General features: G+C 46.5%; 2 protein-coding genes across 2 annotated transcripts in view; one reads left to right on the plus strand and one right to left on the minus strand.

Annotated features, from left to right (window-relative positions):
- Positions 1-427: 427 nt before the first annotated feature.
- Positions 428-3,981, minus strand: LOC309398122 (zinc finger and SCAN domain-containing protein 16-like). The gene is made up of 4 exons (XM_081964697.1): positions 3,155-3,981; positions 2,184-2,292; positions 876-1,133; positions 428-833 (listed from the first exon to the last, which is right to left on the minus strand). The coding sequence occupies exons 1-4, from the start codon at positions 3,935-3,937 to the stop codon at positions 553-555; spliced, it is 1,431 nt and encodes a 476-aa protein (XP_081820823.1). The 5' UTR covers positions 3,938-3,981; the 3' UTR covers positions 428-552.
- Positions 3,982-15,070: 11,089 nt separating this feature from the next.
- The window catches only part of LOC309398109 (uncharacterized protein), an 11,438-nt gene continuing 829 nt past the window's right edge, over positions 15,071-25,679 (plus strand). The window contains exons 1-4 of the mRNA XM_081964670.1: positions 15,071-15,147; positions 16,501-17,340; positions 21,284-21,362; positions 23,938-25,679. The exon at positions 23,938-25,679 is cut by the window's right edge and continues 829 nt beyond it. Of these exons, the coding sequence (XP_081820796.1) occupies positions 16,639-17,340; positions 21,284-21,362; positions 23,938-24,677 (1,521 nt within the window). The 5' untranslated portion in view covers positions 15,071-15,147; positions 16,501-16,638 and the 3' untranslated portion in view covers positions 24,678-25,679. The remainder of the gene's footprint in view (positions 15,148-16,500; positions 17,341-21,283; positions 21,363-23,937) is intronic.

The raw sequence follows: 25,679 nt of genomic DNA on the forward strand, positions 1-25,679 counted from the left end.
ATGAGTCCCCAAGCTTTTCTTAATCTTGTGGCACCCAGGAAGGAGATCCGATAATTTTTTTTGTCCATAAAGCAACGAGCGCAAAATTGGGAAGTTTTGTTTGCTCTTGATTGCAACACAAGAGTAGCTTCTTTGGGTTTTTTTTTAAATGAAAAGCTGGCTGAATAAAAAGCATTGGGAAAAAGTAACGAGACAGCCAACTTTGTGTGGAATTAAAAAAAAAAAATCACCCCAGGAATCTGCAACCAGCTGCGACAGATATTGGACCCCTTATGGCTCTGTGATAAAATATGCCCTCCAAGTTTCTCCCCAGATTAAAAAAATATATATTAGACAGCTGAAATCTCAGGACATTTCAAAATTCTGCCAACTCAGAGGGAGATTATTGAAATCTCACAAGAGTAGGTGATTTCCGGCCTGTTTATTCTCCTATGCCTTTTTTTTTTACTTTAGAGAACGCTAACGTTAAAAATCGGATGAGACGCTATTGCCGATTCCTGTTTGAATTCAAAGCTGCGAAGCAATTTTTTTCCTGGTTGTCGTTTCCATTGGTCAGAGATTCACCTTGTTTCGCAGGTGGGTCTGTTGATGCTGGACGCGTAGCCACTTGCGATCGAAGCCTTCCCCGCAGTAGGAGCACTCGTGCGGCTTCTTCCCGGTGTGTTGGCATTCGTGGCGGACCAGGTCTGACCTCCAGCAGAAGCCTCTCCCGCAAAAACAGCACTCGTAGCGTTTCTCCCCCGTGTGGCGTATACGGTGTCGGAAGAAACTCGCCATTCCGCTGAAATCTTTGCCACATTCCTCGCAGTGCTGGATCTGGTCCTTGGGGATCCGCAAAGCAGGAGACGGCCGCTCTTTCTGGTCCTTGGGGTTCTGCGAAGCAGGAGGCGGATGCTCTTTCGGTTTAGGTTTCACTTTGCGGAGAGTTGAAGACAGAATTTCCACCTGGATAGGCAGGTGGCTCTTCCGCAGCCTTTCGGACTGACGGCGCGGCTGGAGGATGACGACGTTTCTTCCTTGCTTCCGACGGCAAGAATTGGCTCTTCCCGGAAATACCGCTCCGAGTTTCACGTCTCCAAAATGTCCCCACTGGACTTTTTTCTTCTTGCTCACATTGGTCTGCTTGGAACTTGCTGAAAGGTAGAGTAGGAATATACTCAGGATAGACTAGCAACAGTTCATTTAGTGACCGAAGTTACAACAGCAGTGAAAAAAGTGACCAATGAGCGTTTTTCACACTTAGCATCCCCATGATCAAAATTAGGCTGCTTTGCAACTGACTGTCCCCTGATACCACTAGATGAGATCGCTAGGGCTTGCTGCCTTAGAAGAGTGAGGAAAATCCTCGGGGACAACTCACATCCTGGACGGGCACCTCTTTATTCTCCTACCATCGGGAAGGAGATATAGAAGCACAGCCAGCCGCACAAACAGGCTGAAGAACAGTTTCTATCCGTGGGCTGTCAGACTCCTGAATGCGAAATAACATCATGACTACGTGATACAATAATACAATACAATACAGCAGCAGAGTTGGAAGGGATCTTGGAGGTCTTCTAGTCCAACCCCCTGCCTAGGCAGGAAACCCTACAACCACTTCAGACAAATGGCTATCCAACATCTTCTTAAAGACTTCCAGTGTTGGGGCATTCACAACTTCTGGAGGCAAGCTTTTCCACTGATTAATTGTTCTGTCAGGAAGTTTCTCCTCAGTTCCAAGTTGCTTCTCTCCTTGATTAGTTTCCACCCATTGCTTCTTGTTCTACCCTCAGGTGCCTTGGAGAATAGTTTGACTCCCTCTTCTTTGTGGCGACCCCTGAGATATTGGAACAATGCTATCATGTCTCCCCTAGTCCTTCTTTCTCTTAAGCTAAACATACCCAGTTCCTGCAACCGTTCTTCATGTTTTAGTCTCCAGTCCCCTAATCCTCTTTGTTGCTCTTCTCTGCACTCTTTCTAGAGTCTCCACATCTTTTCCATATCGTGGCGACCAAAACTGAATGTAGTATTCCAAGTGTGGCCTTACCAAGGCATTATAAAGTGGTATTCACACTTCACGTGATCTTGATTCTATCCCTATGATGTTGAGCAGGCCATGCTCATCCTGCGCACTCCCCCCCCCCCGAGGTCAAAAACTACCCTGAAGGGGGGGGGGGGCGGAATAGTAATAAAAAGCTTCTTACCAGGATAAAGTTGTGGTGATAATGGCAGGATTTGCTGCTGCTGACTGCCTGCGTTGGTTGGTCTCTGCATTGATACCATCTCCGGCTGAGCCTTTATTTCTTCTGTCTCCTGAAATGGAGGGGGGGGGGGCGGGAAACCATATGCCGCTAAAGTATCCACATTGATTCAAAATTGTTGACCTATGACACATCCTTTTGCTCAAATAAAAATTACAAAGAGACAAACAGAAGAGTTTCAATGGCGTAATGAGCCGTTAGTGGCACAGTGGCTGGAGTGCAGTATTGCTGAGCTAACTCTGCCCACTGCCAGGAGTTCGATCCTAACCGGCTCAAGGTTGGCTCATCCTTTCCATCCTTCCGAGGTGGGTAAAATGAGGACCCAGAATGTTGGGGGCAATAGGCTGACTCTGTAAACTGCTTAGAGAAGGCTGTGATGCACTGTGAAGCGGTATATAAGTCCAAATGCTATGGCTATGGAGCGGTATATAAATCTTAAATGCTACTGCTATATTAGAACTCCGTGGTGACAGTTCACAAAAATTCACACAGGGAAGTTTGCATATGTAATAAGAAATCTGACCACAACAGGCGCAGAAATGAGGTCCAAAATTCATCATGGCCTTGCGATAGCACTTAGCAATAGCACTTAGACTTATATTCACAGCGGTTTACAGAGTCTGCCTATTGCCCCCCAACAATTTGGGGCCTCATTTTACCAACCTCAGAAGGATGGAAGGCTGAGTCAACCTTGAGCCTGGTGAGATTCGAACTGCCGAATTGCTGGCAGCCGGCAGTCAGAAGTAGCCTGCAGTATTGCACTCTAACCACTGTGCCACCTTGGCTCACTTAACAGGGTCATTAAGCAATGTCTCACTGCTAAGCAATGGGGTTACAGATCCCAATTGTCATTAAATGAGGACTATCTGTACAGCATTTCCACAACCAACCAGGAGAAAGAGGGACTTCCTTACCTGCTCTCCCATCTTTTCGGCTGCTTGGAGCCGTCTCAGAAACTCCTCGGCCAGACCAACAGCTTCCAGGCACGTGTCCGGAGTACGTTCCTTAACCCAGTTTTGCATTTCCCATGGCAGGATGTTCAGGAACTGTTCCAGAAGCAGGAGTTCCAGAATCTGCTCTTTGCTGCTCCTCTCGGCCCGCAGCCACTGGCAGAAGAGCTCCCGGAGCCGGCCGAGGACTTGCCGCGGGCCCTCAGCTTCTTGAAAGCAGAACCGGCGGAACTCTTGACGTTGCTTCTCCCTGATGGCGGCCTCCTGGTGCAGGACGGCTGACTTCACCTTCCAGTAATCTTCCCGATCCTTGGCAGACAGGGCGATGAAAGCCTTCTCGGCCTCCTCGCTGAGAGCTGGCAGCAGCCGCGTCACCCACTCTTTTCTCGGCCAGCGGCAAGCCACAGCGACTTTCTCGAAGGAGGCCAGGAAGGCCCGAGGATCCTCCCAAGGGGTCAGATCATCCAGCAGCTGCTTCTCGAAAACGGTGTCCTTCAGGAACTCCTGGAACTGCGTTTCCCACAGATTATGCATGCTCTGGTCCTCTTGGTGGTGGGGCATTTCCAAGAATCCCCCCATTCCTCCAGCTTGGAGGGCGAGAGAGGGCCGGGGGCCCGCTCCTAAGCCCAGATCAGTTTTGAAACTTGGAGTGTTGTCCCGTAGCCCTTGTTTCTTCGCCAGCTCCATCTTGTTTTCGGGCCCGTACCGGAGGCCACTTTTCTCCTTCCGCAGCTTTGCTCTTCTCATTTGGCCGCCTCGCACAACCCTTGGAAACAGCCGTTGAAAATGGCGACCGCAGCAAATAACTTCTACGCTGTCTGTCTGGAGGGTTGTGGCGCAGGGAAGCAAGCTTCCAGGAAGAAGAAGAAGGAAAATGCAATTATTGCTTGCAGATTTTTGAGGGATGTGGAAAAACACTTGCAAAGAAATTGCGAAGTCCAATTTGCGAAGCAAAGGACTCTCGCAAAAGGATTTGCTTTGCTGCCAAAAGAAAAAAGCAATACGATTCCCACGGGGATCAAAATTAAGGTGTTTCATGGAGCTAATCGAATGGAACTCCACCAGGAAATTCGAAAACAGGTGGTCTTCAACTTACAGCAGTTCATTTAGTGACCATTCCAAGTTACGACGGCACTGAAAAAAGTAACTTATGGCCATTGCTGTGTCCCAAGGTCATGAGCGCCTATTTTGCGACCTTCTGACAAGCAAAGTCAACGAGGAAGCGGGATTCAGTTAACAACCTGGCTTCTAACAAATGTAATGATTCATTTAACAACTGTAGCAAGGTTGTAAAATTGGGGGGGGGGGGGACTTCACAAATGTCTCACTTAGCAACATCAATTTTGGGCTCAATTGTGGTTGTAAGTCAAGGACTATCTATATAGGCTTTTTCACCCTTCACCTAAAGCTTCGATTTGCAATTACCACAATTATTAAGTAAAACCACATCAAGCCAAAAGCAAACAATAAATACACATTATGGACTAGCGCAGTGTTTCTCAACCTTGGAAACTTTAAGATGTGTGGACTTCAACTCCCAGAACTCCCCAGCTGGCTGAGGAATTCTGGGAGTTGAAGTCCACCTGTGTTAATATTTTCAAGGTTGGGAAACACTAGTTTAGGCTACTGTCTAAGGCAGGGGTGTCCAAACTTGGGAACTTTAAGACTTGTGGACTTCAACTCCCAGAATTCCCCAGCCATGCTGGCTGGAGAATTCTGGGAGTTGAAGTCCACAAGTCTTAAAGTTCCCAAGTTTGGACACCCCTGGTCTAAGGGATCACCCCTTGTTCACTACAGGAACACACCACAACACAGGTAATCCTCAACTTACACCCACCCTTGAGCCTAAAATTTCTGTTAAGTGAGACATTAAGCAGGTTAAGCCCCACTTTATGACATTTCTTGCCAAAGTTGTTAAGCGAATCACCGCAGTTCGTACGTTTGTACCACAGTTGTTAAGTGAATCCGGTTTCCCCGTTGATTTGGCTGACCAAAAGGTGATCACATGACCTTGGGACACAGCAACGGTCATAAGTATGAACCACTTGCCAAGCCTCTGAATGTTGATCCACAGGGTTGATAACAAAGGTCGTAAGTATGAAAAACGGTAATAAGTCACTTTTTTCAGTGATGTTGTAACTTTGAACGGTCACTAAATGAACCGTTGTAACTTGAGGACTACCTTTAATTGTTTTATTTATTAAAATATACTGTATTTAACTCTTAATTTCATTTTATGCACCCAAGTGGTTGGAAAAAAGCTTCTCCAAACCTGGAGCCAGATAAGTAATCTTACTCCTCAGTTTGATCCTCTAAGTAAAAAGGAATCTCATTAAGAGCCAGAATCAAAAATATTAATTTTTTAAATGCCTAACCTATTTATCTGGGCATTTATCTGTCTTTTTTTTTCAAAGAAGTTTTATTTTTTTATTCTCTTACCTACCATGTTAAGTATACATTCTCATAATTGGTATTCTTCTTTACATTATCATTCTTATACATTTATTATTTTATTTAACAAAGAGAAAACAAAAATTCTGGCAAAAAATTATGACAGAAAAACAGAAAAGAGAGTTGGTGGGGAAACTGGACATACAAGCGGTGAAAAAAGTGAAATATTTGGGCATTCAACTGACTTCAAAATGTGGAATACTAAAGGAGGATAACTATTATAAGATGAGAAAACAAACAGAAATAAGATTTGGAAAGATGGAAAAACCTACAATTATCACTGACGGGAAGAATAGCGGTAGTAAAGATGAATATATTACCAAGATTGTTATACCTATTCCAAACAATACAGATAAAACTAGAGAAAAAAATTATTTGAAAGTATGAAAAAAATAGTGGGGAAATATATATATGGCAAGGGCATTTAGTCTGTCGACTCAGGATTAGCATTTCAACTGCTTGCTTCCCTGAGCCTCCACTACCTCCAGGCCGCAGCTAATCCATTTGTAAATTATTTGTATTCCTTGTAGTCCTGAAGAAACCAGATAATGATGATGGGAGCTGTTTAGCAAGACAAAAGATTGTCTTCCCCTTTTTAAATAGGTTTAGATTGGCAAGCAGGTCAGCCAGGGGGCAGGGTGTGTTATCAAGAGCTGGAAGGGACCTTAGAGGTCTTCTAGTCCAACCCCCTGCTCATGCAGGAGACCCTACAATTCTTATTCTTGGGAGATACACACACAATTTAAGGAATATCTTTTATTGGGCCATCTGAGCATTTGTAACACTTTGCAGAAACCTGGCTCTAAATCTTGCAAAAAACGTGTTCCCCCCATTTAAGAGCAGAGGGCATATTTAACGCAGAAGTTACTTGCCAGAAAAGATTATGGCATAATTTAATATAGTGTTATAAACCATCCATTAGTTGGATTTTATAGCATACCCAAGTCACAGGTTTCCAACGATTTAAGCTGACCGTCGACAATAAACCTCAGTTGATCTAATCATGGTTTAAACTAATTGGGGATAACACTAAGCCACTAATCACCTTTGTCTGTTCTCTTTTAACCCACCTTCTCGTCCGGCCTGGCTGACTCGATTTTACAGCCCAGGAAATGGGAGTTAAATAAAGCACGTGTAAACGCAGCCAGGCTCAAATCGGACAATTGGTAGCCAGTCGGCATTAAACAGGCAGCGGGGGGGCCTACGGCACTCCTTGCCACGTGATCCTGCGAATGATCTACAGGAAAGGAAACTTAAAAAAAAAGAAGAGAAAATTGGGGAAAGCGATTTTTAATTCAATCACGCGGGGGAGGGAGGAAGGGAATCGTTTGAATGCATTTGGCTACTACTACTTGCAAATGTCTAGGAAACGCATAGGAGCGTTAGTTCAATCTTGATCGGCTTATTAAATTTATATGACGCCCGCCTCGCTAATTCAAAGCGATGCTGCACCGGGCCCAGACTCCTCCTGGATCAACCGTTTTTCTAACCCCGTTTTCCACGCGTGAAATCGTGGAAAAACGGGAGGATGGCATCGGCGGTGGGAAAAGCCTTTTTTTTAAAAGATAGACTGCCCGTGTATCCACGGAAAGGGTTTTATTGCCGGCGGTGGGAAAAGCCTTTTTTTTAAAAGATAGACTGCCCGTGTATCCACGGAAAGGGTTTTATTGCCGTGCTTTCTTGCCCGGGATATGGATGCGTTGGGTATATAAACGGGAAGGCACTGCAAAAGCAAAGCAGGGAATCAAAACGCATCCAAAGAATGGGGTAGCGATGAGTTCCGCAAGCTTTTAAACTCCTGCGCCAGAGAAATGGATAATGATCAAGTGAGCTGCAAACCCCGTTGCTCCCCATGCTCACCTCGGATGCCGCTTGAGTGGGAAAGAAAACCGGGCTGGAAAGGCTGCGCGCCGGCTTCCTCTTGTTCTTTTTTTGCACGATGCCAGATCTGGGTGCGAATTTGGGCCTGCCCATCTTAAACTTTTGCAAGATCCCCTCCCCTCCTTTATCTGGCCACGCCCTGAGTGGGTGGGGGGGATGCGTAGAAACGTAAGTCTGGTTCAAAGTGAGATCCCGGCAAGGAGCTTTTCTGGAGGCGGGAAAACTTAAAACCTTAGTGAAATCCTTGGAAGGGAAGGGGTGGGGACGCCATTCACACGTTAATGGAAAAAAAGAGGGAGAAAAGATTTGGGGAAATAGGTTTGGGAGATTGTCCTCTGCGAGGCAGGTCCGGCCAACACTGGAAGTTTTAAAGAAAAGATTGGATAACCCTATATACCATTTCAAATGGGGGTTTCCTGCCTAAGCAGGGGGTTGGACTAGAAGACCTCCTAGGTCCCTTCCTACTCTTTTATTCTATATTCTATATTGATTGATTTGGGCTCCGTTTTTCCTCTAGATACTAGATAGGTTTGGTAGAAAGAGGGTGGCTGGGTCAAAATCCACCCAAGTCCTGGCTCCATGCTAGTATTTCTCAGGATCAAGGACCCATCATCCCCAGGAATAGATGCCAGGCTAAGCCTGATATTCATTCCAGAGTTCCACCTGCATTATAAAAGCAGTTAATGACTGCTTAACCAGGATTACATTGTGGTGGCTTGCTAAAACATATTACATCCTAAACCATGGTTTACAAACCAGCGATCATACCCATGGTGTTTCTTGGGGGGGTCAACAAATTAAAGTGGTGTGGACTTCATTTCCCAGAATTAGCCAGACACGCTGGGAATTAGCCAGCCAAGGGGGAATTCTGGGAAATGAAGTCCACACGGCTTAAATTTGTTGACTCTGAGAAATACTAACATGGAAGTAATACAAGAGGTGGATTTTGAACCAACTACCCTCTTTGTACCAAACCTATCTAGGGGGAAAAACAGAACACCAATCAATCACATCAAATGGCTGGCTGGGGAACTCTGGGAAATGAAGTCCACACAGCTTAAATTTGTTGACCCTGAGAAACATTGCTCCATGCACCGATGGGTATGATTACTGGTTTGTAAACCATGGTTTAGGATGTAATATGTTTTAGTAAGCCACCCCAATGTGATCATGGTTAAGTGGTCATTAACTGCTTAATGACTCCTTAATTGCACTCAACTTCTGGAGGCAAGTTGTTCCACTGCTTAATTGTTCTCACTGTCAAGAAATTTCTCCTTAGTTCCGGGTCGCTTCTCTCCTTGATTAGTTTCCATCCATTGTTTCTTGTCTTGCCTTCTGGAGCTTTGGGGGAAATAGTTTGATCTCCTCATCTTTGGGGCAGCCCCTCAAATTTTGGAACACTGCAAGAGAAGATGACCAGCAGTGAAGGGGATGGACTCGGTTATACGGGTGATGGGTGGGTGGGGGATGACCAATTATTAAAAATGTAAATTGTAAAATCTGCCAACCTTAAAAATGCCTCAAACTTTTCTTTTTGGGGAGACACTTGTCTTGCAAACTGGCTGACTAACTAAGTGCCATCACGTTGGTGTTGACTCTTAGCAACCACAGAGAAGGAATTCCTCCATGATCTTCTCCACCAACCTGGTCCTTCAGCTGTTCCAATGGTGTCCTCACACTTAACAACCGTCACAGCATCCCCAGGATCAAAATTCGGCTGCTTGGCAACTGACTGTCCCCTGATACCACTAGATGAGATCGCTAGGGCTCGCTGCCTTAGAAGAGTGAGGAAAACCCTCGGGGACGACTCACACCCTGGACGGGCACCTCTTTATTCTCCTACCATCGGGAAGGAGATATAGAAGCACAGCCAGCCGCACAAACAGGCTAAAGAACAGTTTCTATCCGTGGGCTGTCAGGCTCCTTATTGCTGACCCTCCTCTTCTCTTGCCTTCCACCCTTCTAACCTTGTTGTTGTTGTTGTTAGTTGCAAACCCATTGTGACTCCATGGACAATGTTCCTCCAGACCTTCCTGTCCTCTGGAGTCCATTTAAGCTCACCTCTATTGCTTCGGTGACTCCATCCAGCCACCTCATTCTCTGTCGTCCCCTTCTTCTTTTGCCCTCAGTCTTTCCCAGCATGAGGCTCTTCTCCAGGGAGTCCTTCCTTCTCATTAGGTGGCCAGAGTATTTGAGCTTCATCTTCAGGATCTGGCCTTCTAAAGAGCAATCAGGGTTGATCTCCTCTAGGGCTGACCGGTTTGATAGCCTTGCAGTCCAAGGGACTTGCAGGAGTCTTCTCTAGCACCATAGGTCAAAGGCCTCAAATCTTATGGACTCCTGAAAAGTCTTTGTATCACCTCTCTTAAGTAGGATAATCTGAGCCTGGTCCTTTGTGCGTCAAAGGAGAATTCTGGTGAATTCTAGTTTTTACTCCAAAGTGGAAGCTTATATTATTCCTTTTTTACTTACAATTAATCAGTGGAACAACTTGCCTCCAGAAGTTGGGGTGCTCCGTCACTGGAGGTTTTTAAGAAGAGACTGGCCAGCCATTTGCCTGAAATGGTATAGGGTCTCCTGCTTGAGCAGGGGGTTGGATTAGAGGACCTCTAGGGTCCCTTCCAACTCTGTTATTCTGTTATACTCTGAGGTAATTCATCAGAAGCTCCTAATCCATTTTTTTATAATAGTAAAAAAAAAACGTGAAAGTGCAGGGAAGCATTTCTCTAAGCTCAAATGCCTGCTTTCCTTGGTCCAGGATGCCTTATAGAAACTGGCTGAAATTCTCCTTCATATATTTTATTTAATATATTTGTATATTAAATTTGTGCACCGCTTTACTCTCATCCACTCTGCCTGATTCTCGGAGACAAAATACAGAAAAATAACAATAAAGCCACACGACAATAGGCAAGGAACCAACGTTGGGGAAAACTTGGCAACAATACAGTATATATCCACACTACCCAGAAGGCGCTTCCCCAATGCTCATTAAAATGTTTTCATTTTCAGTTGCTGCAAACTCTTATTTTTAAGTAGATTATTTGTAGTATAATGTCAAGGCTCCGACTAACGAACCCAAGCACTTCTTCGGTTCAGTGTTGACAGATAATTGGCATTCGTATTGCTTATAGCAAAACCAACCTTCTCTATTCTGATCTCGGTTGTCATTTTTCCCCAACCAGAAGGCAAGGGAAGGCTACTTTCTAAAAATGGGCAATCACATTCTCTGCACTGATATTTTTATACCCTCCCTGCTATTTCTGTATTCCCAAACCCACTGCTATTTTCTACTCATGTTTACCAAATTAAAAAAAAAATCACCAGTCCTGATTTGTTTCTTTTGGATGCTTATTTTAAAGGATGCGTTAATAGAGGACAATTTTGGCCTCCTCTTTACAACATATGTATGTAAGGCAACAAACCAAAAAAAGCAATTAATTATTATTTCTGCATGCAAAAGACTTCAATCGGGTTCATTCTGGTTCAGCAGAAGCTCTTGTGTTTTTTCCCCCCATAAAATGTGAACAAGCACCAGTTCAGGAAAAAGTTGGCTCAAAGAGAGGGGGGGGGGGAGATAGTATGAAAGGAGGGAGGGGGGAGGAGAGAGGGAGGCCTTGCCTTCATCTTTTCAGAGCTGCATGCAAACTTTCCATAATATCATCATCATCATCATAGAGCTAGAAGGGATCTTGGAGGGCTTCTAGTCTAGCCTCTTCTCAAACAGGAGGCCCAGTGGTGGGTTCCTACTGATTCGGACCAGTTCGGCCGAACCAGTAATGTTTTGGTGACCTGGGTTGCTGGAACTGGCAATGACCCAGGCCTGCCATGACCCTGAACAGGTTCCCTATGGCACCATCTTGTTTTTGGCTTCTGCGCATGCACAGAACAATTTTTTTTTTGCACTTTGCATGAGCGCATAGTGCCACGAGTATACCAGTAGTAGTGCCTGCCGGAACCCACCCCTGAAGGAGGCCGATACCATTTCTGACAGGTAGCTGTTCTGACCCCCTCCTCTTGTATACCAATACACTCCGACACAAAGTCTCTTCCAGATGTTTATTGACATACAGGTTCCACCTTGGCAGCAATCCAGCCTGCCAAGGTCAAGCACTCTGGGCAGCAATCCAGCTACACCCTTTGGCAGCAATCCAGCTTGGCAAAGTACGACACAGATCTGAGCTTCTCCAACTCCAATGATCAGTTGATTCCTGCAAAGGGTGTGTCCACAAGCAGTCCCTTTATAGTCTGGAGAGGAGTCTAATTATCAGCAGCTGAGAGCCATTACCTCCTGTAATTGCTCAATTGCTCCTTACGCCGGGTAGCACGTCGGTTAGGAGCATCTAATAGCTCACTGCTGATGTCTGAATCACAGTCCTGTGACTCCTCCCCACTGCTCCAAGGTATGACATCAGGAGCCCCCTTCCTTTGGCTTTCACCACTGCTCCATGCCTCAGGCGCCCCCTGGTGGCCAACCAGCCTCTCTGCGCCCTGCTCAGCATCAGAACCCTGTCCAGGGTCCCCCACCTCCTCTTGAGCCGACTCAGAGGGACCCTCGCTGTCGGAGTCTGGTGGCAACTCCAACTGCTCCTGCTGGGCCACAACAGGTAGCTATCCAGTCTCTTTTTAAAAACCTCCAGTGATGAAGCCCCTACAACCTCGGAAGGCATTCCATTGGTTAATTGTCCTCATTGTCGGGAAGTTTCTCTTTAATTCCAGGTTGCTTCTCTCCTTGATTAGTTTCCATCCATTGCTTCTTATCCTGTCTTTAGGTGCTTTGAAAAATAAGTTGATCCTCCTCGTTTTTGGGGCAGCCCTCAAATACTGGAACACTGCTATCATGTCCCCCCTCGTCCTTCTTTTCTCTAGACATCCTCCCACACACATCCCTGCGGCCAATTCGCTCTCACAGGGAGGGGCTTCTCCTGGTGCCGTCCACTAGGCAATGCCAACAGGCGACACCGAGGAGTAGGGCCTTCTCTGTGATGGGCCCAACCCTCTGGAATGACCTCCCCCCCGACATTAGAACCACTACTGACCTCCGCTCCTTCCGACAGAAATTGAAGACTCACCTGTTCCGACTGGCTGGTCTGGCATAATTATAACGTTTTCCTCCTGGCATACACACTTTTATTGGTTTTTAGAGGGATTGTCTCTTTTAAATTTAATTTTACAGGATATTGGGATTTCAAATTTTGTATATCCTGATTTATTTATTCAGCTGTACAGTTTGGCATATCTGTTATCCTCCTCACATATCTATTTATTTAATAAATTTAACTTGTTGTATTTTTGCTATGGACTGTACACCGCCCCGAGTCCCTTTTGGGAGAGGGGGCGGTCTATAAGCGCTAATAAATAAATAAAATAAATAAATAGACTGGCCATACCCAATTCTTGCAACCATTCTTCATAGGTTTTAGTCTCCGGCCTTTAAATAATCTTAGTTGCTCTTCTTTGCACTTTTTCCTCAACATCTCAAAAGTCTCAACATCTTTTTTGTAATGTGGTGATCAAAACTAGATGCAATATTCCAGGTGTGGCCTTACTAAGGATTTATACAGTGGTAATAATAGAATAGAATAGAGTCACAGATTTGGAAGGGACCTTGGAGGTTTCCCAGTCCAACCCCCTGCTTAGGCAGGAAACTTCATACCATCTCAGACAAATGGTTCTTAAAAACTACCAGTGTTGGAGCATTTACAACTTCTGGAGGCAAGTCTTTCTACTGGTTATTTGTTCTCACTGTTATTGTTTTCCACCCATTGCTTCTTGTCCTGCCCTCAGGTGCCTTGGAGAATAGCTTGACTCCCTCTTCTTTGTGGCAACCCCTGAGATATTGGAACACTGCTATCATGTCTCCCCTAGTCCTTCTTTCCATTAAACTAGACATTCCCAGTTCCTGCAACCGTTCTTCATATGTTTGAGACTCCAGTCCACTCATCATCTTTGTTGCTAATACTGATTTTGATCCTGTGCCTCTGTTTATACAACCAAAGATTTTATTAGCTTTTTTAGCAGCTGCCACACACTGCTGGCTCATGTTTAAGTGATCGTCCACTAGGACTCCAAGGCCCCTCTCCCAGTTACTGTTTTTGAGCCTAAACAATTTGTCCCTAAACAACAACAACTACCCTGTAAGGTAGGTTGAGGTGAAAGAGAGATTTAACAGATTAACAGAGTTGGAAGGGACCTAATATAGGTCATCTAGTCCAAACCCTCCGCCCAAGCAGGAGACCCCATACCATTTCTGACAAACGGCAGTCCAATCTCTTCTTGAAAGTCTCAAATGATGAAGCTCCCATAACTTTCGAAGGCAACCTCTGTTCCATGGGTTGATTGTTCTCACTGTCAGAAAATTTCTCCTTGTTTCCAGGTTGAATCTCTCCTTGTTCACTTTCCATTCATTATTCCTTGTCCGGCCTTTGGGTGCCTTGAAAAATAGATTGATCTCCCTCTTCTCTGTGGCAGCCTCTCAAATATTGGAACACTACGTCTGTGGATGATTCTTAAGTGATCCAGGTCTGTCTCTATAGTAGTAACTGTGAAAGGGATCTTGGAGTCCTAGTGGACAACCATTTAACTATGAGCCAGCCGTGTGCAGCAGCTGACAAAAAAGCCAACACAGTTCTAGGTTGCATAAACAGAGGGATAGAATCAAGATCACATGAAGTGTTAATACCACTTTATTTATGCCTTGGTAAGGCCACACTTGGAATACTACATTTAGTTGTGGTCACCATGATGTAGAAAGAGTACAGAGAAGAGCAACAAAGATGATTAGGGGACTGGAGACTAAAACATATGAAGAACGGTGGCAGAAACTGGGTATGTCTAGTTTAATAGAAAGAAGTACTAGGGGAGACATGATAGCAGTATTCCAATATCTCAGGGGTTGCCACAAAGAAGAGGGAGTCAAACTATTCTCCAAGGCACCTGAGGGTAGAACAAGAAGCAATGGGTGGAAACTAATCAAAGAGAGAAGCAACTTAGAACTGAGGAGAAACTTCCTGACAGTTAGAACAATTAATCAGTGGAACAGAAATTGCCTCCAGAAGTTGTGAATGCCGCAACACTGGAAGTCTTTAAGAAGATGTTGGATAGCCATTTGTCTGAAACGGTATAGGGTTTCCTGCCTAGGCAGGGGGTTGGTCTAGAAGACCTCCAAGGTCCCTTCCAACTCTGCTGTTGTATTGTATTGTATTGTATTGTATTATTATATTATATTATAGTATAGTATTGTATTGTATTGTATTGTATTGTATTGTATTATTGTCCCTTGGGCCTCCCCTCCTTTCCGTTCAGCCCCTTCCCCGCAACCCCCCCCCCGGCTTTGCCAGAGGCAAATCCCCCCCCCCCTTTTCCAGGGCTTTGCAGCGCTGCAGGGACCCACCCGAAGGGTTAATCCGATAGAGTGGCCGGCTGCTAGAGCGGCCATCCCTGCTCTTGGCGTGTGGGGGTGGGGGGGTCCCTGGCAAGGAGCAGCCCCCTCCCTCCCTTTTCCGCCTTCACCCTCCATTCCTGCTGCTCCTTTGCAGAGAGCGCCTCTTGGGGACTTCGCCCTTGCAATTGGGCGAAGGGGGCCCGGCGGAGGCATCGAGGGGCGCAAGAGGACCGCTGCCCAAGTGAGTGAACCCCCTCCACCCCACCCCCAAAAGCGAAGAAACGGGAGATTGCAAGATTGCTCCGCGGGGCTGATAACGCGTCTATCAAAAGACCTTTATGCTGCAAAGCGACTCTCCCTCCCCTCCGTAGCAAGTGGGGCAAACTCAGCGACCCCCGCCGGAGAAAAGGCTTGCAAAGGGCTGGGATCTGGTTGCAACCGGTCTTCGGGAAAGGGTTGGATCCCGATCCCATGGTGCTCAGCCGTCTGGGGAGGATGGGGGTTGGAATCCCATCCCGCTGGAAGCCCCCTGCTCCGGGGGAGGGTTGTGCTAAGTGGGGAGTGGTGTTTTCGGCCAAATATTTTGGACCCCATTTGCAGAAAATGCTTTATCTGATATATCTTATATAGATAGTGGAACGATAGTTTGTTGGCCATTGTTTCTCAACCTTGGCCACTTGAAGACTAGTGGACTTCAACTCCCAGAATTCCCCAGCCAGCCATGCTGGTCTTTAAGTGGCCAAGGTTGAGAAACAATGATTTTAGACCAGTGGTTCCCAAGCTTTTTTTTTTTTTGGCCATGCCCAACTAAGCATCTCTACAATTGTGATGCCTCCCCTGTGACATATACAATAATACAATAGTAGAGTTGGAAGGGACCTTGGAGGTCTTCTAGTCCAACCCCCTGCCTAGGCAGGAAACCCTATACCATTTCAGACAAATAGCTATCCAACATCTTCTTAAAGACTTCCAGTGTTGGGGCATTCACAACTTCTGGAGGCAACTTCTGTTCCACGGATTAATTGTTCTAACTGTCAGGAAGTTTCTCCTCAGTTCTAAGTTGCTTCTCTCCTTGATTAGTTTCCACCCATTGCTTCTTGTTCTGCCCTCAGGTGCCTTGGAGAATAGTTTGACTCCCTCTTCTTTGTGGCAACCTCTGAGATATTGGAACACTGCTATCATGTCTCCCCTAGTCCTCCTTTCTCTTAAGCTAAACATACCCAGTTCCTGCAACCGTTCTTCATATGTTTTAGTCTCCAGTCCCCTAATCATCTTTGTTGCTCTTCTCTGCACTCTTTCTAGGGTCTCCACATCTTTAGATTCTTATATAATTCTTATATAATTCTTACTTTACTCAAAAAGTGAATTCTACTCACGTGGAAGAAGTCTAAAAGGCCATGAGCTTGGTTTAAACAAGGTTCAAATTGCCCCCCATTAAAAATCAAATTGCCCCCCTTTAAAAATCAAATTGCCCCCCATTAAAAATCAAATTGCCCCCCTTTAAAAATCATATTGCCCCCCCCCCCCCCCGTGGGGCGTGGGAACCACTGTTTTAGACCATCATTTATTTATTCTCTTATTTTCTTTGACACAGGGGAGAAGGCTGTGCCCCATTGGCAGTATCGGTGTGAGTTTTGGGGAAGTTTGCCCTCCCCCGCCCCAAAAGAGCTCTCTGGTGGACATCAAGGAAGGAACCCCAGTTTGGGCCTGAGATGGGATAAGAACCCCTCCCATGGCCTCCAGCAAAGCGATCCGGAAAGAAAGGGACGCTCCCTCGTCCCTGCACCTCCCAGTCCAGTCTGCTCAAGGAAAGAGAGTCAAAATGGAGGAGAAGGAAACAACCTGCGCCAAGCTGGCCGAGCGAGTCCAGAAAGAATCCTGCGTCGTCCAGGCCGGTGGCCCTACTGAAGTACCGAGGCGGGGGTCCCCATTGCAGATCAAGCAGGAACCGGACGAGGGCCTGGCCCAGCGCTGGGAAGCCCAGTGGCAGAATTTCCTGAAGATGGTACAGGCCCCACATCCCGGTTGGGGCTCCCCTCCGTTGCCAGAGCTGGTGGCTTTTAGCGACTCCAAACGGATCCAACCCGCTGGCGGGACGACCCCACAGGTCTTTGGCTGGAAAGTGAAGGAGGAAGTCTGCGAGGAAGAGATCAGGAACACGGAGGCCCAGAGGCAGCGGTTCCGGCATTTTTGCTACCAGGATGCCGAAGGACCCCGCGAAGTCTGCAACCGTCTCCGGGAGCTTTGCCACTGGTGGCTGAAGCCGGAGAGGCACACCAAGGAGCAGATCTTGGAGACTCTGGTGCTGGAGCAGTTCCTAGTCATTCTACCCCCAGAGATCCAAGGCTGCGTCAGGGACCAGGGACCGGAGAGCTGTGCCCAGGCGGTGGCCCTTGCTGAGGGCTTCCTCCTAAGGCAGAAGGAGGCCCAGTTGGTGAGCGTTGGTCCTACCTCCTGTTTTCCACCTTGTCTTGGTGGATTGACCTATGGAGCTTGTGTGTCAATCTCCTGTAGTTGTGATGGACTGTTTGGGGAACAAATAATAATAATAATAATAATAATAATAATAATAATAATAATAATAATAATAATAATAATAATAATAATAATAATAATAATAATAATAATAATAATAATAATAATAGGACAGTTATTATTATAACAACAGTTATTATTATTATTATTATTATTATTGTTATTATTATTATTATTATTATTAATTAAATTTCTAGCAATTTACCGTATTTTTCAGAGTATAAGATACACCAAGATTTCGAAGAGGTCATTAAGAAAAAAAAGTTTTCGCCTTCCCTCAGCTCCCAGCAAGTACTCTGCAGGCTTCAACAGGGCCCCCGTTTTTGCCTTGCCCCAGCCCTGCTGAAGCCTGCAGAGGGCTGCTGGGGGTTGAAGGAAGGCAAAAAAAAGCCTCCGTCTTTGTGAAAAACAGCTCATTTTTGCCAATTTTTCTAAAAAACGGGGGCATTTTTGCCTTGCCCCAGCCCTGCTGAAGGCTGCAGAGGGCTGCTGGGGGCCGAGGGAAGGCAAAAAGGCTCAATTTTTGCAAAAATCGGCCTGTTTTTTTGCAAAAATGGGATGTGGAGGTGGGGCTTTGGGAGGCCAAAAATGGCTGTATTTGGTGTATAAGACGCACCAAAATTTCCATGCTCTTTTGTACTCTGAAAAATACAGTAATACATTTTTTGTGCCTTTGAATCAGTCTTTACTCCTGGTGACTGCATAGACCAGGGGTGTCAAACTCATGGCCCATGGGCCAGATCAGGCCGCGGGGTGCTTAAATCTTGCCTGGAAATATCAAAGGGCGGGCCTGCGGTGCCTCTGCCAGCCAAAAACAGTCTTGCGGAGGTCCCCGTGTGGCCCGTTTTCGACTTTCCCGGCCTCCAGTAGCACTGTTCTTCCGCGGAGGAGAAGTACAATGCTGATCCAGCCCTCAAAGAAATCCAGTTTGACACCTCTGGCATAGACAATTCCGTATAGTTTTCTTGCTAGATTTTTGGAAGTGAATTTTCCTTTCCTCTTTTCTAGGGCTGAGAGGGACTTGCTCTCTGGACATTCATCTGGCTTCATACTTAAGGCAGGATTAGAACTCAGGATCTCTTCCTTTGTAACTCAGGGTACTACACCAAACTGATTGTCTAACTGACGCAGTGTTGTTCACTGCTTTGGCTGGGTGGACTTCAACTCCCAGAATTCCCCAGCCAGCCGTGCTGGATTCTGGGAGTTGAAATCCACACATCTTAGAGTTGCCCAGGCGGAGAATCTAGTAAATCATCGGTGGGAATCTGTAAATAAAATGAATACAAGGTGGTGCATGTATTTAATTGAATTCAAATTGTATGTGAAATGATGTCAGATTTAGGTTTCATCCTCGCTGCTCCCGTTTTGCAGCCCCATTAATACAACAAATGGAGTCCTTCGTTTTGGAAAAGGTGGGCAGAAAAGTTTGATCTTTTTTAAAGCTCTATGATTTTGATTTCCAAGGAACTTTTGTGAACGGGTGCTTTTTGGGTAGCTCGGACTACAACTCCCATCAACGCCATGCTTAGCTGGGGATGGCCCCTGTTGGCTGTGGCTGATGAGAACTGTAGTGCAACACATCTCAAGGGCCTTACCAGTAGTAAGGAAGAGCTGATTTCATAATCTGTAATTCCCGGAAAAAGTTGGGAAGTTTTTTGACCCACACGCTCTCGTTATAACAGCCAGCAAGAACATATGTCAACTCCTAACACTGCCTTAGTGAGAGAAGCGGGGGAACGCATTCCACGCATACTGTCGGCTGAAGTAGGATCTCAGATTACTGCAGCAGGCTTGGGAGGGGTGCACCTCATTGGGAAATGTGATTTATGACACAGACTGAGGGGAAGGAAGAAACGGGTAAAATTCAGCTATAACTCAAACAAAGCTTAGATATGACTGCGAAAAGATCTCACCTATGATGCTCCTAATAAATGACTAGTTTTCTATTGAAACTTGGCTCCATACTCATGAATAAATTCAGGCATTTTTAGGAAACCTGACAACATATTTGAACCAGGCTTCTCGTGAATATAAATACTTTAATACGAATTTCATCCACCACACTGTCAGCAATTTGATTCAGGACAGCTTTGCATATTTGGAGATCATAAGTGTTTTTAAATAAAAAAAAATCTCTCACAATCTGAATCCCGGTGGCTTTGAGCACATTTTTTGACAGCAATGCATGTAGCCTTCGACTTACAACCACAATCGAGCCTGACATTTCTATTTGGCTGAGCAAGACAGTGGCTTAAGTGAGTGTTGCCCCATTTTGCGACCTTTCTTGCCAGCGTTGTTAAGTGAATCGCTGCTGCTGTTAAATTAGCAACCCTGTTGGAAAGCAGATCTGGCTTCCCCGTTGACTTTGCTTGTCAGAAGTTTGCAAAAGAGGGACACGACCCCGGGACACTGCAACCGTCATAAATACATGCCAGTTGCCAAGTGCTTGAATTTTAATCATGTGACCCTGGGGATGCTGCAAAAGTGGTAAGTGAAAAACTTATCATAAGACGCTAATTTCAGTGTCGTTGTAACTTTAAATGGTCGTGTTCTGACCCAGCTCCCCAAACACGGCAAACCCTCTATAGTTGAAGCAATCATTCCTTTATTAGGAATGCCAGCAGCCCTGGCAAAACGTTTCTCTCTCCCCGCAGGCTAATAAGTCTGTCTGGCAGGGAGATGAATAGCTCTCTGTCACATCTGTTCATCTCCGCATCCTGCCTTTTATCCCCAGAGCTAGGTTGCGGCTTCGCTAGCAGCAGTGGCTCTTCCATCCCAAGGACCAGCCCATGCATTTCTACTGTTCTCCTCTCCTCTGTTTTCTGCCCATCTGAACCTCAGGCACTGGACCCAGCTGTTCCTCCTCTTCTTCATAAGCCACCTCCAGAGTTGGGGGCTGTTGACTCTCCATCTGAGGGCTAATGGATGGCCCAAGCTCCACCTCTGTTTCTGCCAGCTCTTATCCCTCAAAGCTCTCAGGTTGCCTTGATGCTGACCCTAACTCCCACACCTCCTCCTCCTCTGATTTGGCTGCTGCAACAGGTCACTAAACGAATGGTTGTTAAGTCAAGGACTACCTGCATTAGAATTTTTTTTGGCCATCATTTTCTTTGGGATGATTTTTTTTTCTAATTTCCTATCTAGAGATTTCTTTGTGGTCTCCTCTTCAAAGTCTAACCTGGCCTGACTCACTTCGTTTTCCAAGTTCAGCTTCGCTTGGCTAGATGGCTGTGCCTGCTGTAATTCAGTGTACCCTCCCAATGTTAATAAAAACAGGATTGTAATATTATTGTTAAGTAAGCAAGCTCCCCGTTAGGAGAGCCAGTGTGCAGAGAAGCGTAATGAGAGTGGTATGGAAGAACACGGACAAACCAGCATACAGGGACACCGAATAGTATAAAATATAGTAGTTTACTAGGTGGAAATATAGAGGTATTCAGAGTTCAATTTACAGTCCAAGTCATACACAGTTCAGTCAGTCAGTTATCAATGTTCTCAGTTAAGGAATGATCCTTCGAACACAGTCCAGTATCAAATAATCAGTTTAGCACACAAAGTAGCCAACAGTAGCAAAAACACAGTACCTCATGATACATCCACCGATCAGCGCCTAACAAACAGAGAGCTAACAGTCATTCTGGCTCCCTCTTAATGGCTGCTTGAGGTAACAGCAACCAATCACATTACAGTAGTACTTAAATAATACTACCATCCTGGTTTATATATTGCTAACCCAACTGTTAGCTTACATTCCTAACAGTTATATTGTCAAATTGTCCATTTTTGTTTTGTTTCAGTATCGCGGGTTCCTTGGAACTGATGGGCTTTGTTTGTTCTTTCAGGGTCAGGCTTGCTTTGAGGAAATGACGGTGAATCTTCCAAAGATCCATCAAGTCTGCCTGGGGGCCTCTCGAAAGCTAGGTACTGTAAAGGATGGGTTCCCCCCACTCCCCCCACAGTGTCCTCTAATCTATTGGTAGAACAGCCTGATCCACCTTGCAGGGTTGTTGTTTTACGGGAAACAGGAAGTAGGAATAAAGGTGCGGTAAAAATCAACTAAACAAACCAAAATGGCTGCTCCCTCAGTGGAGGTTTTTTAAGAAGAGATCGGGCACCCATTGGGCTGGATGGTACAGGGTCTCCTGCTTGAGCGGGGTGGGGTGGGGTGTTGGACTAGAACAGCGGTGACTAACTGGTGGTCCATGAGAAAGTTTTGGTGGTCCGCAGAAAAATTACTTGCATTTTTTATATTGCAGTAAATCAGGGGTTCTCAAACCCCTAGGCCAGATACACGCAAGAAATGTTTGTGTTGCTGCAGAGAGTCTCCCCCCTTGGGGTCTTTTTATGCTGGTTGGAGTTGGGGAGAAATTCTGACTTTGGGTCTGCTTCAGCCTCCTGGTGGGGGGCTTTGGGCAAAGGCTGGAGGGAAGTACAATACAATACAATAGTAGAGTTGGAAGGGACCTTGGAGGTCTTCTAGTCCAACCCCCTGCCTAGGCAGGAAACCCTATACCGTTTCAGACAAATGGCTATCCAACATCTCCTTAAAGACTTCCAGTGTTGGGGCATTCACAACTTCTGGAGGCAAGCTGTTCCACCGATTAATGGTTCTCACTGAGGAAATTTCTCCTCAGTTCTAAGTTGCTTCTCTCCTTGATTAGTTTCCACCCATTGCTTCTTGTTCTACCCTCAGGTGCCTTGGAGAACAGTTTGACTCCCTCTTCTTTGTGGCAACCTCTGAGATATTGGAACACTGCTATCATGTCTCCCCTAGTCCTTCTTTCTCTTAAGCTAAACATACCCAGTTCCTGCAACCGTTCTTCATATGTTTTGTGCAGCTGGTGGCGAAGAGCCAGAGGGCCTCAATCCAGTGGGACTCCATCGTGGCCTGGAACTGGCTGACCATCTCGGCCCGCTGAGCCTCCAGGCACCAGTACCTGGTCTTGCGCTCCCACAGGTCTTCCCTCTGCTTGGAAAGACTATGCTCGTAGTCCTCAGTGAGGTGCTTCTTCCAGTTTGAACTGAGACAGCTGTTTTGGCAACTCTTTCTCATGGTGGCTGCTTAGCTCCAACAACTGCTTCCTGTTGGGGCCCTAAGGAGCCTGGGCGGGCAGGCAATGAGTGGGCAGAAATCAACCATCTTAGATGGCTGCCCTTATGCAATTTTATGCTGGGTATTTATTTATTTATAGGGGGGAAATATCCAGACCAAACATAATTTCTAATGTTGGATTTTCCCTCTTACCAGAGGGAGCCCCCTTGTGGAGTACTGTGAAGCCGTTACCATGGCAACTCCACTGCACTGTACAGTAGAAGCCAATATGGCACAACAGGCTGTATCTGAACAGAACACACACCCTGAGGGGTGTTAGGGGTGTCTTACCCCCCACAGAATTTTTCTCCAGAGAATAAGTCATCCGTGTACCAAGTTTGGTTGAAATTGCTTGAGGTGTTCCAGAGTTATGCTGGAACATACACACACACACACACACACACACACAGAGCCATTTTTATATATATAAAGATTGTGGTGGGAGGAGAAAAACTTAATTGAGCCTGCTATTTCTGTCATTACAGCCGTTAAGCAAATCACCATGTGACTGCACCCGATTTTATAACTTTTTTTTTGAGGCAGTAGTTAAGTGAATCCTGCGGTCATTAAACAAATCCATTCTTTGGTATAAGATTTTTGCTGGTAGCCACAAATGTTGCAAATGACAGCCACGTGACTGCCCGAAAACACGACGCGCAGAGGTGGCAATGTTCCCTGGCTAACCCAACAGCCTTGAACGGGTCTCAAACAGAGCGTCTGGAGGCTGAAAACGCAAGGCGCAGAGCCCAAACACGCAAGCCACTGTCTGGAGGCCGAAGGGGGGGGAGCGGCGGCAGGTGGGCGGGGCTACATTCAGAGTATAAGACGCACCCAAATTTTCACCCTCTTTTAGGGAGGAAAAAGTGCATCTTATACTCTGAAAAATACGGTAATACTTTTTAGGGTAATGATACCTCTGCAAGGAAAAAAGCAAGCTCCGAGAGCACCAAGGACTGTTTGCTTTATGTGATTCTGGCCTAGGTTGGGGACCTGCTGTTTTGCCAGAGTCAACATTCAGATCTTGGACTCAGAGGTAATGAAGGCACAGATGAGGTGAAAACTAAAGTGATTTATTGAAAAAGCCTGGAGGAGTGGCAGAAACTTAATTAAAGGATGATTCACAGAAAGGAGAGAACCATTTGTCTGAAATGGCATAGGATTTCCTGCTTGAGAGGGGGGGGTTAGACTAGAACAGGTGTCCCCAACTCCTGGGCCACTTAATGGCAAAAATGTTGTAAATTGCATGCATGCGACTATGGGACTCAGCAAACAAGTGGTAAATGTGGGCTGATTGCTGAGCTCCCCAATGTGGTCGGGGGGGGGCGCATCGGAAGCTTGGAACAGGTCAAGTCTATCTGTAAGCTTTATGCACACATTCACCATGTCCTTCTACTCTTCTTCCAGCAGGGGGCAGGCTGTTGAATGAACAGGAGCGGCCACCTCTCTGGGCCCAAGATTACCGAGAATCCGTCGGTAGAACGTCGCTCCCAAAGAACCAGGACAGCCTCTTGCCACGGCCCGGATTGGGCAAAATTTCGGAGAACGAGTTGATGAGGCCCGAAAGGTCTTCGGGCTCCCTTCCGACCAAGAGAGGCTCCGAAGCGATTCCGTGCAGAGTGGGCTACAAAGATCTCGGTGGGATCCTTTTCCAGGAGAGGATCCAAGAGAGCCCCCGGCAGAAGCGCTGCGTCGTCCTCCGCCGGCGGATCCACACGGAGGAGCGTCTCTACAAGTGCCAGGATTGCTGGAAGAGCTTTGACCACCGTTCCCACTTCATCCGCCACAAGAAGATCCACACGGGCGAGAAGCCCTTCCAGTGCGCTGACTGCGGGAAGAGCTTCAACCGGAACTCCAACCTCACCACCCACATGCGGACTCATACGGGTGAGAAACCCTACAAGTGCTTGGACTGCGGCAAGAGCTTCCGGTGGAGCTCGGATTTCATCGTCCACGAGCGGACTCACACCGGGGAGAAGCCCTACAGCTGCGCGGACTGCGGGAAGGCCTTCCGCCGCAGCTCCAACCTCACGGCCCACGAACGGACGCACCGGGGCGAGAAGCCCTACAAGTGCTTGGACTGCGGGAAAAGCTTCACCCGTGGCCTCTACCTGATCGCACACAAAAAGACACACTCGGGGGAGTGAGTGGGGGCAAAGCGAGAGTCGGTTAGCGGCCCCTCCTCCTTGGACTTTTCCTGGGGGAGGAGAGTTCATCAAACGTCTCGTCTGAATTGCGTCCACGGCAGTTTTCAGCTCATCTGGGAGGGCGGCGGTGGGGAACAGAAATGATCACTCCTGGGTTTGGGTTCAGGGCCCTGTCAGTATCTCCAGATGACCAGTGCTGGATGAGATCCTCCGTAGTTTCCCCGCTCATTGGCTCACTGAAGTTGCAAAAGGGAGGGGATGTCCCGATACGTCATGTGACAACGACGTGAGTTTGACACCCCTGCCTTAAGAGCAGGGATCTCCCTAATTTGGCAACTTTTAAGACTTGGGGACTTCAACTCCCAGAATTCTAGCATGGCTGGCTGAGGAATTCTGGGAGTTGAAGTCCACCAGTCTTAAAAGCGGCCATGATTGGAGTCCTTGTATTTAGAGCAACCATTGCTTCTTCTGTCCAGCTGCCCATAATGGCCAGTACCAGCTGCCTTTAGGGGGTGGCAGACGGGGGCTGTTTGCACCGAAGAGAAACCTTTTGGGATTTAGATCCAGAGAGCACTGCCTGGCTTTCGTCTTTTGATCCGCTTGTCATGTACCAGCTAGGAAGTAGAACGCCACCGTTGGGTCATTTCAGTTCTAATGTGATCTTCTCTTGGCTGCAGCCCACCCGCTTTGCATTATGGGCATAGTAGTACCGATTTACCATATATACGACAGTGTTTCTCAACCTTGGAGGTTTCAAGATGTGTGGACTTCAACTCCCAGAATTCCCCAGCCAGCAAAGCCTCCCGAGGTTGAGAAACATTGCCATTCTGAGGATCACACTCTTATTTCAAGATAAATATATGTGAAGGGCTTTGATTGCTCAAAAGGCCAAGTATTTATTATAATTGTTACTTTTTTATGATTACCTGCCTCTTTTGAGAAGCTGGGGTGGTGGCGGCGTCATATTTAAGATATTCAGCGTGCCGAGCAGAGCCTCGGCGA

This window comes from Natrix helvetica (assembly GCF_964273705.1).
Source record: "Natrix helvetica genome assembly, chromosome: 1".
NCBI lineage: Eukaryota > Metazoa > Chordata > Lepidosauria > Squamata > Natricidae > Natrix > Natrix helvetica.